An 11,210-nucleotide genomic window follows, 5' to 3' on the forward strand; every position below is an offset into this window, starting at 1 on the left:
GGCCTTTGTGACCATTTTGGTTGCCCTCTTCTGGACGATGCATCCAGGGCCACAACTTAAGAACATCAGAACAATGGCCCATCTAGATGCCTCAATGGGAAGCATGCAAACAGAATTAAAGAGCCTACTCCCTTCCTGTGGTTTCCAGCAACTGGTATTCAGAAACATCATTGTCTCAGAGTCGAACATAGCCATCGTGGCTCGTAGCCATCGATAGCTCTCTCCTCTATTAATTGGTCTAACCTTTTAATGCCAACCAAGTTGGTGGCCATCACTTTCTCCTGGGGGAGTGAGTTCCACAGTTCACTTTTTTTTTTTCTTTATTAAATGTTTATACTGCCCTTCATCCTAAGATCTCAGGGCGATTCACAGCCTAAAAAACACAGAATGCATCATAAAAGCATGAACAGTCATAAACCAAACCAATGCACTGTGTGAAGGAGAACTTTCTTTTTATCTGTCCCGAATCTTCCAATATTTACCTTCCTTGGATGCTCATGAGTTTTAGTATTATGAGAGAGGGAGAAAAGCTTTGATCTACTCACTTTCTCCATCCCATGCAGGGTTTTTATAAACTTTAATGTGCTGCCTCTTACCTTTTCTTGCCAGGCTCTCGTCAGTGATCCCCCCCAGATGGGAGGGGGGCTCCTAGCAGATGCCTGCAACTGCTGAGCCTTGGCGCCGGCTCTGTCCGAAAACCCAGCTTGCCTGTTTGCTTGCTTCCTCCACATCCCTGCCCACAATGCTTTGCGGGCCAAGACGAGCAAAACAGATAGGATCCTGCCCCAAGGAGCTTGCACTCTGAATTCCACTTGAGGAGAAAAGAGATGGAGAGGAAGGAATGGAGGAAAGAGGGAGACGGGACGGAGAGCAAGTGGAGCTGCTTGCGCTGAAGCTGTTTTTTGCTTTAGGGCGAGCTTCATTCCAAAGCACACTCTGCACCCGCCAGCCAATGGCCCTGAATCCTGAAGAGCAAAGTGATGGCAATTAGCAGCAACAAAACAATTGATTGTTTCCCCTTGGTTGGCCATAATGCAGGCGTTTGGATTGCTGCGACATGGTTTTAATTAAGTAGCAGGTTCATTACGAGCCGCTGAGGAAGCTTTTAACAGAAGGACCAGAAACGTGGCAGGACAGGATGAAGGGCTTGCAGGAATTGTTGCTGCCACCGCCGCTGCCCTCAATAAAAGCACAGAGCAACAATTGCTTGTGCCGGGTTTTCCAAAATAAGGATGAGGATGGCTTTTTTAATTTATGCATTTGGTTTAGATTTGCAGCCTGCCCAATCTTGAAGGCTCTGGGCTGGTAGCTGCAGGACTCTGCCTTTTCCTGAGCCAGACCACTGGCCCACCTAACTACTCAGTGCAGAGACTCTCCAAGTTTCAGGCAGGAGACATATCTGGAGGTGCTGCCGGGGCTTGATCCTGCCTCTTTTTGCATGCAGAACAGGTGCTCTGCCTCTGAGGTGCAGCCCCGCAGTACATTAAATCACCTATCAGATGGCCAACTGAAATGGGTGGAGCTGGCCGAACGCAGAAGCCCTTTCTGGCAGTCGCCGCCACCCCAAAGGCACCCCGGTTCCTTCTCTACCACATGCTGGGGAAGGTGGATCAGCCCCCCCCCCGCCTCTCATAATGCCGGCACTCTGGATCACACAATAAATGGGTTAAGCAGGGCATTTAGTGCAGACAAACTAACCTTTTCCTCACACGCCACACAATTAAGGTGGGAGAATCTGTCAGTTTAAAGTGTCTCCCAGCTTCTCATTTCTCCAGTCTTAAATTCAGTTCAACACATTTCCATGTCAGTTTGCAAATTCTTTTTCCTTTTTCTTTTTTAAGTCCTTTTGAAAATTCATCGGCATCTTATTGAGAATCTCTCCTAATACGCACAGGTTTGTATGCAATTATGCCCAACTTTGCAAAGTGCAATTTTGTGAAATTATGCATTTTCACTCATACATGCACATCTATGCACACTTTGCCCTTGAATGTGCATTTTTGTACACGTTAACTTTGTTAGCAAATTGCACTGCAAAATTCAGAGAAGTGTGAATTCTGGAGGATGGCTGCCTTTTGATCTTCATGCAGTCTCAGGAAGTGCAGATGAGGGAGGCTAGTCTGTAACTGTGAACAATTTCTCTCTCCACCCCCCACCCCCCAAAACCCATTATGAAATCTGCCGCAACCATGTGTGTTGATGGCCTCTAGCTTAGCTAGTTTTAAAAGGGAATTACAGTGGTACCTTGGTTCTCAAACACCTTGGTACTCAAACAACTTAGAACCCAAACACTGCAAACCCAGAAGTAAGTGTTCTGGTTTGCGAACTATTTTTTTGAAGCCGAACGTGCTCCGTTTTGATTGTTACACTTCCAATTTGAGTGCCACACTTCTGTTTTTGAGTGTTACGCTGAGCTCTGTCTGTTTTTGCTATTTATTTTGCATTTTTGTTTTTGTGACTGTGGAACCCAGTCCAGCTACTGATGGATTGATTGATTGTGTGACTGCAGTACATTGTTTATTGCTTTCATTTTATGGTTCCATGGTCTTGTTAGATAGTAAAATTCATGTTAAATTGCTGTTTTAGGGGTTGTTTTTAAAAGTCTGGAACAGATTAATCCATTTTGCATTACAGTGGTACCTCGACTTACAAAGTACTCGACTTCCGTATTTTTCGAGTTACGAGCAGCAAAAACGGCCGCGTGCTTACGTTTTTTCCGACCTCCGAAGGGAAACCGTGGCGCTTTTAGATGCGGTTTCCTCGACTTGCGAATGTTTCCGTTTCCTTTCTTCTTCTTTTTTAAGGGTAAGCTGCTTTTTCGACTTCCGGAATTTTTGACCTACGAAGGCGCCTTCGGAACGGATTATCTTCATAAGTCAAGGTACCACTGTACTTTCTATGGGAAAGCACGCCTTGGTTTTGGAACGCTTTGGTTTTGGAACGGACGTCCGGAACATATTAAGTTTGAGAACCAATGTACCACTGTACGCAATTTCAGATTGCTACCTCTATCCAATAATTTGCCATGGCTGATGTAGCTGGCAGAAGGTTCTTCTAGCCACTGAGGCTCCCTGGATCAAGGAGCATTCTCCCCCCCCCCCCCAATTACGCACCAGAACTTTCAAAGATAGAGTAACCACATCCAGAACAGGCAGATGGGCCAACCTTCTGGACATTCGAACCATGCGCCCTCAATGCCCCTGTCTCCCCAAGGTTCCAACATTTCAAGAGTTCAGGGAGTGACCGGAAAATAAAATGGTCCAAGATACTCTTTTCTGATAAATTTCAGCTAAGCACTAGTGAAGACAAACTTGCTGAATTGATAAGCAGTCGATGCAGATGAAACAAATAATGGAGAGAGATCTGCTCTCTCCAGCCAGCCTCTGTCAGCAGTCTGGTAGCGTGTGAGGGAAAGCTGCTCTCTGCGCTTTGGTGCTGGAGCAAGCGAGCAAGTCCAGGAATGAGGGCCGCTGTTAATGGCACGACTCTGGAACAACAACGCGCTTGATGCCCTCGGCTGGTGTTCGCGTGGAGTGAGGCTGCTTAGCAGCTTCAGTGAACAGGCAATTTGCAAAAGTGCCTGGCAAATCGCCGTGTTAAATGCCACGCTCAGATTAGCGCAATTGGATGCTTAATGTCCGGAACCATCCGCAGCCCATGTCGGAAAAGGCAAAGAACTCAGGCACAGCAGGCAGCAAGAAAATGAAAAGAAAGAGGGTCAGCTACGCACCACAGCTCTCTCCCAGAAACTAGAAGGAGTGTCCTCCTAAGGCAGGGGTCAGCAAACTTTTTCAGCACCACTGTCCCTCAGACCTTGTGGGGGGCCATACTTTTTTGGGGTGTGTGTGTGTGAACAAATTCCTATGCCCCACAAATAACCCAGAGATGCATTTTAAATAAAAGGACACATTCTACTACCGTAATGTAAAAACACGCTGATTCCCGGAGTGTCAGTGGGCCAGATTTAGAAGGCGATTGGGTGGGTCCGGCCCCCAGGCCTTAGTTTGCCTACCCATGTCCTAAGGCCTCGGCGGCCTCGTTTTAAACAGCTTTTAATATTGCATTGCTGCAACTCACCCTGGGACCTTCTGGTGAAAGGTGGGTAAAAAACTGAAGAAACAAAACATTACGTGTATAGTAGGCATTGTATAAAATCACATCTGACAATATGGGTGTTGAAAAGGAACGTGCAATATAATGGCAATTAATTTCCATGAGGTCCTTCAAAAAGCCAAAAACACTCAAATTGATGCACAAATATGATGAATTGAATTTTGTTGTTGTGGTTGTTTAGTCGTTTAGTCGTGTCTGACTCTTGGTGACCCCATGGACCATAGCACGCCAGGCACTCCTGTCTTCCACTGCCTCCCGCAGTTTGGTCAAACTCATGTTGGTAGCTTCGAGAACACTGTCCAACCATCTCGTCCTCTGTCGTCCCCTTCTCCTTGTGCCCTCCATCTTTCCCAACATCAGGGTCTTTTTCCAGGGAGCCTTCTCTTCTCATGAGGTGGCCAAAGTATTGGAGCCTCAGCTTCACGAACTTTCCTTCCAGTGAGCACTCAGGGTTGATCTCCTTCAGAATGGATAGGTTTGATCTTCTTGCAGTCCATGGGACTCTCATGGGACTTAATGGGACTTGAATTTAAGATAAAAATAATGAGGACTGAGAGTGGCAGATGTGTCTATCCTTGGACAGGATGCGAGAGCTGCTCTTTCACTCTCGTTTGCTCCATCCAACTCCAGCGGCAAAGGGGCGGCGTGGGGGGACCACCTTGTTCCTCATCCTTCTGTTTTAGACAAGCTGCAAGTTACGTCCTTCCCTTCTCAAGCAACACCGCCAGGGAAGTGGGGACTGCAACCCTGCCGTAGATTAGATGGGAGATCGCAGACCTAGAAAGAAATGGCTTTTTCAGGACGAGATCTTGGCCTGAAATCGTATGAGAGGAAAGCGCCCAAAATGGTCACCGTGCTCTCAAGGGGGGGAACGGGATGTCCCTGTTTTTCTGGGGCAGTTGACAGGCATTTCCTTATGCTTATTCGCTTTCAAATGTTGCCCACAACTTGGATATGTTCTCTGTGTAAGAAGTGACTAACCAATTTGATAAATCCTAAGTAATCACCTTCTATCTAGGATGCACCTGATGATACTGGAACGTGTCTTGGGCAGACCACAGAGGAAAACAGCTGACGCAGAAACAGCCTCGGAAAACATCTGAAAAAGCCACACCTGATCCATCTCACCAACTCGCTTTGCAGACAGACGGCATCCTTTGTCTGCAATCCTTTTGATGAAGGGCGGCCTGATAAATATTTAGAATAAACAAATAGCCGCCTCCTGTCTACCATCTCAATGCAAAAAGCCTGAACTGGCAAAACATCAATTTATTTTTTAAATTTTTTTCCAGGAATGGCAGGCAGCCTCTTCTTAAGACGCCTCGCTGGAGGGAGTTGCCCAAGGCACATCGCTCACCAAGGTCAGGCTAATAAGCCGATGCTATTAAAAGCTGGAGCCGACACACCAGCTGGACGAGAAGCTGGAGCCGTGGAATGCCGCTTGGCCGGTGAGACGAGCATCGCTCAGCACCGGTTGCATTAAGGGAAGCACACAGGGAAATGAGCAGCAGGATCCCATCTTTAAATCCCCAAGTGGGAGATGCGCTCTTGCACACACACACACACACTCTCTCTCTCTCCAGCCTCTGAAAACAGTGTGTGTGTATGTATGTTTGTGAGTGTGTCTTTTGGTTTGGCGGCTGTACAACTTCAGAGTTGGACCAGAGCCCAGCAAGTGCTGAAGCAGAACCCTTGTTCAGGTGTACTCGGAGGTAGGGACGGGCAAATCCATCTATTTCAGCTTCACTTCTCATTTTTCCAAACTTCACTTCAGTTCAGTTCTCTACACTTTGACAACAGCTTGAAAATTCATTGGTTTCTCAGTGCAAATCTCTCCTAACACACACATTTGTATACAATCTCCCCAACATGCACTCCCCTCCACCCCAGCTATTTCGCCTAATATAAGGCATTTTGTATGTTATTTTCACCAATCTATGTGGGTTTTTTACATGGCCCGAGGACTGCAAAATTCAGAGGCATGCAAATTTTGAAGGATGGTTTTGCTTTGTCTCTTGTTTTATTTTAGAATCAGCCCAGTTTCCCTTCAAATGCAAACTGAATCAGATTTCCCTCCCCTGCGAAGTCAGCTCTCCTGTAAAACTGAGGGCAGAGTCACATCATGCATTCAGAGCACAACCAGTGCACACTTAAGCATGGGAAGGGAAAACTACAGTTCCCAGGATCCTTTGGGCTTTAAATGTGCATTGGATATGCTTTCGATGAATTGACCCCTGCTTCTGAGACCCAGGCTGTTTCCAGGCTGCCACTATTTCACAGGTGTGGTTCAGTCATATACCAGCAAATTTAGGTTCCGCAATTAAGTTAGGACCTGGCACCTTTGTGCAACAAAAGTGCTCCTCCCTCTGAATCCTCCTCCCCGGCTTCTTGATGATCAAATGCCCTAGAAAGTGTGGGATGATAATTGCTTGATGGGACATCCATATAACCACACAAGCAAGTCACAATGCATGCTTAAACCAACAGCAGACATTGCACTGCCTCCTTCAAACTTTTTGAAAATGAATCCGGGTGAATGGCTCTTTTATGTAGCCCCATAGCAAGCTTTACATTAGATAAAGGGACCCCTGACCATTAGGTCCAGTCGTGACCGACTCTGGGGTTGCGCGCTCATCTCGCATTATTGGCTGAGGGAGCCGACGTATAGCTTCCAGGTCATGTGGCCAACATGACAAAGCTGCTTCTGGCAAACCAGAGCAGCACATGGAAACGCCGTTTACCTTCCCGCTGTAGCGGTTCCTATTTATCTACTTGCATTTTGACGTGCTTTCAAACTGCTAGGTGGGCAGGAGCTGGGACCAAGCAACGGGAGCTCACCCCGTCACAGGGATTCGAACCGCCGACCTTCTGATCAGCAAGCCCTAGGCTCAGTGGTTTAACCACAGTGCCTAAATGGGGTTAATTAGAACATGAAACAGCCCCCTCCCAAGCCACATGCACTCCTGGAAGCCAGGCGCTTCCAGTTCTACAGCAGCAGCTTTGGAGATCAGGTTTGCATTTTTAAAGAATTTTCTGCCTTAAAGAAACAACCCCGGCAAATATGAATTCTGCTCCTCTCTGTGCCAGATTTAAAAGATGGGCTGTGTGTTAGCTTACTAATGGACGGCATTCTCTTTCCCCTTGCCTCTTCCATTAGATACTCACAATGGCAGGGGTTTGGGATGTCTTGGCAGGAAAAAAATGGAGCGGCTCTGTTTACATTGCTCAACCAGGTTAGTTGTCTTTACCCACAATGGCCTGAGTGTGCATGTGGTTGCAATTCAGGGCTAGGTTTTTGTATGTGCAAATGGTTGTAGCTGGGAGAAGAGGGGGGGAATAGTTTCTTCTCATTTTCTCGATCAAAAGCTCCAATAAGTGTGACCAGGAGATAAAGAAAGTCAACCCAGTGAGCTTCATGTCTGAGTGTGGATTTGAACCTTGGTCTCCCCCAGGTTCCAGTCCAACACTTTAAATCTCTAGGCCACACTGGCTCTGTTGTCTTTCTGACATTTAGTACTAGAAAAAAAATCTAGAAAGGTCTTCAAAAAAGAAGAATGGGTATGTTTTTGTCAAATGGGTTATGGTGCCCTCCTGACACCGACAGGGACACACACCCCTCCATCTAATATCTGGGGCTGATGTGTGCACAAAGCAGAAATCCCGCAAATAGAAGCAGGTTTGTGCATTCAAAGGTTTTCCTTCAATCTTACTAATAAGCACCATCAATCATTTCAGCATCTCTGCACTCATTCCTTGCAGATTTGATGAAAAGCTGGGCTGAGCTGGTGCTTGCACATTTGTTATTTAACCTCTGTTCGTATTGCATTGCATTTATATAATAAAGGCCGCAATTTTAGAAAATGCTGTAGGTCCAGGTTGGAGAGAGGGCTGGAATACCGCCTCAGGTGCTACAAACCAGCTACAGTACAGCCTTGCTTCGGATCACCCCGCTTAGCAATTCAGCTCTGCGCAGAGCTGCCCAATTCCAGAACGAATGCTGTGTTACTGCTGCACAACTGAATCCCCTTCTATCTAGAGCAGGGCGGTGGTGAGAACCTGGCCAGGATCCTGGGCTCTGCATCTGACCCTGAGGCCTCTCTCTAGGCCCCATGCCCCACCACAAGCTTTGCTGCACACCCTCTTCAAATGCTCTCCCCCCCAGGCTGGATTGTGTGTCCTCGCTTGAACCAGGATAATGCCTCTTAGTGCTGGATGGAAAGGCGGGTGAGGGGGGGGGAGAGACCTCAGATTTCTGCCTGGCTGGAACGCAGCCCACTTTACACCCAGTTTTGCTTCTGGCTCCCCACCCCCACCTCTGGAATGCATCCCCAAAATGTGGCCCATGATAGAATTTGGCCCTTGGGGTGGGGAAGGTCCCCTTCTCTTGACCCAGAGCAGGAGTTGGCAAACTTTTTGACCCCGTGGGCAAACCTTTGACAGGAGGGTGGGGCTACGCACCTGTTAAACATCTTACACCATCATGTCAGGTGACAGGTAGGGGGGTGGTCCCACCCACCTGTCAAAGTTGGACCACAGAGCACGGTCTGTTTTGCCAGCCTGGTTCCTGCAGGGGACACGCTGTCTGGCAAAACAGTGCCAAACAAGCAAGGGATAAACTCTCTGCTCACCAGTTGATGAGCAGAGACTTCAGTCGTGCACTTCCTCGAGATCCTGCTGGTAGCCACTAGCCCAAAAAGGTTGGCGATCCTGGCACCAGCCTCCTCCCATCTTTGCTGCTACAGCCTCCCCACCCCTGTCTGTACTAGAGTGTGTGTGTGTGTGGGGGGGAGAAATTCAATGCTGTTCACACTGAAAGCCAAACAGGTGGAAAGTACTTTTATTTTTACCTATTTTATTATTTGTAAAGGCAATCTTTGTATGAGTCAGTACCTTATTGTGCCTTTTGAACTGCCCCGTGTCTTTGCACCTGTGTCCTTCCAGGCTGTGATGCTTTATGGTTTTATCACAATGAAGAATAAAGGTTTCATAAAGTATTGGTGGTGCCTGGCTTTTGCAGAGATTGGTGACACTAAGTGACCATGTGCCTCAATATTCGTGTATGAAATAAAATCATGTCCTATTTTTTTTTGGGGGGGGGTCATTTGAGCTCTGCCCTTTAGATACGTCGGAAACTAAATTATCTTCTCAAGAAGGGCAGTCTGCCAGTACCAGCAGTCCAAATTATTAAGAATTAGGTCTTCCAAGGTTTGGCAATATCTACCTGTTGGACGTGCCAGCATGGGAAAAATGAAGGCTTCTGCTTTTCTTTGGGGAGTGGGACAGGACAACATCCATTTGCACTTGGTGTTTTTAATTTTTTAAGACAAAAGTCTCATGCAAGGCTGGAAAAGGTTCTTGCAATGCTGTTTGCGATAAGGCCCAATGACCCAATAGTACTACGGATTTGCCAGACTGTATTAATGATGAGAGTGTGAGTTATGCGTAATCATGTATGGGATGGGTGGGTGAGAGAGAGAGAGAAATAAAATGGATAAAAAGAAGCCTGTCTTCCCAACTCCAAGAGCTTAGGAGAAAAGCCGTAATGACTGGTTCATGGGAATTTAACATGCAACATGCAACAGGATCCCAGCCCTTGTGAAGAAAGACCCTTTGTCTTGGGCAGGAAATTCAGCCTCATTACTCCATCTTCCAGCTCATTAAACGGAGAGGAAAAGCGATTGTTGAACAGTGGATGAACCAAAAGCACATAACCATCTATTCTTGCCATGCTTGGCTCCAAGCGTTGGTTGATCTTCTGTTTCTAGAGGGGTGGCTGTATTAGTCTGTTGTCACAAAAACAGCAAAGTGGTAGCCAATTTTTTAAATTAACATTTCCAAAGAAGCTCAATATTTTAAAAATTTATTTAAAGATTTTAAGAGCAGCCTGTTGGATAAGAGCAACGGCCCATCTAGTGCAGCATTGTCTTCTCTGGTGCACAGAAGCATTACTGCCTCCGACTGTGGAGACAGAGCTGAGCCATATTGACAGCCCTGTCCTCCATAAGGGATGCGGGTGGCGCTGTGGTCTAAACCACTGAGCCTCTTGGGCTTGCCGATCGGAAGGTCAGCGGTTCGAATCCCTGTGACGGGGTGAGCTCCCATTGCTTGGTCCCAGCTCCTGCCAACCTAGCAGTTCGAAAGCACGTCAAAGTGCAAGTAGATAAATAGGTACCGCTCTGGCGGGAAGGTAAACAGCGTTTCCGTGCACTCTGCGTGTTTCCATCAGGGTGTTCTGTTGTGCCAGAAGCGGTTTAGTCATGCTGGCCACATACCCTGGAAAGCTGTCTGCGGACAAACACCGGCTCCCTCGGCCTGAAAGCGAGATGAGCGCCGCAACTCTATAGTCGCCTTTGACTGGACTCCGGAGGTCCTTTATCTTTACCTTACCTGTCCTCCATGAATTTATCTAATCCTCTGGTAAAGACATCCAAGTTGGTGTTGAATTATCTTCTGCCAACTGCATTTGATAAGGGTAATGTTAGAATTTTTTGGGGGGAGGGGGGATAGAATAATTGTCTCTACATTTGGAATGGGATGCAGGTGGTGCTGTTGTCTAAATCACAGAGCCTAGGGCTTTCGGATCGAAAGGTTGGTGGTTCAAATCCCTGCGATGGTATGAGCTCCTGTTGCTCGGTCCCAGCTCCTGCCAACCTAACAGTTCGAAAGCACGCAGTGCAACTAGATAAATAGGTATCGCTCTGGTGGGAAGGTTTGTGTGCTGCTCTGGTTCGCCAGAAGCGGCTTAGTCCTGCTGGTCACATGACCCGGAAACTGTCTGCGGGCAAACGCCGGCTCCCTCGGCCTATAGAGCGAGATGAACACACAACCCCAGAGTCGTCCGCAACTGGACTTAACTGTCAGGGGTCCTTTACCTTTACCTTTGGAAATGTGACACTCACACCACCAATAAGGTCGGAGCTTGCACTCCAAATCAACTTTAACTGCACAACCTTAATTTACTTGTTGTTGTTTAGTCGTTTAGTCGTGTCCGACTCTTCGTGACCCCATGGACCATAGCACGCCAGGCACTCCTGTCTTGCACTGCCTCCCGCAGTTGGGTCAAACTCATGTTCGTAGCTTCGAGAACACTGTCCAAC

At 47.3% G+C, this 11,210-nt stretch overlaps 1 protein-coding gene across 4 annotated transcripts in view; it reads left to right on the plus strand.

Moving 5' to 3' along the window:
* VCPKMT (valosin containing protein lysine methyltransferase) overlaps nucleotides 1-5,548 on the plus strand; it is a 30,850-nt gene extending 25,302 nt beyond the window's left edge. Inside the window, exons 6-7 of one of the 4 annotated variants that reach the window (XM_088656177.1) lie at nucleotides 2,805-2,881; nucleotides 5,406-5,531. In XM_088656177.1, coding sequence (XP_088512303.1) covers nucleotides 2,805-2,881; nucleotides 5,406-5,484 — 156 coding nt within the window. In that variant the 3' untranslated portion in view covers nucleotides 5,485-5,531. Of the gene's footprint in view, nucleotides 1-2,804; nucleotides 2,882-5,131; nucleotides 5,352-5,405 lie in introns of those variants that run through there. The other 3 variants (XM_088656172.1, XM_088656186.1, XM_088656183.1) reach the window with 3 other exon arrangements.
* The last annotated feature ends 5,662 nt before the right edge of the window (nucleotides 5,549-11,210 follow it).

This window comes from Zootoca vivipara, chromosome 1 (genome assembly GCF_965207765.1).
Source record: "Zootoca vivipara chromosome 1, rZooViv2.hap1.1, whole genome shotgun sequence".
Taxonomy (NCBI): Eukaryota; Metazoa; Chordata; class Lepidosauria; order Squamata; family Lacertidae; genus Zootoca; species Zootoca vivipara.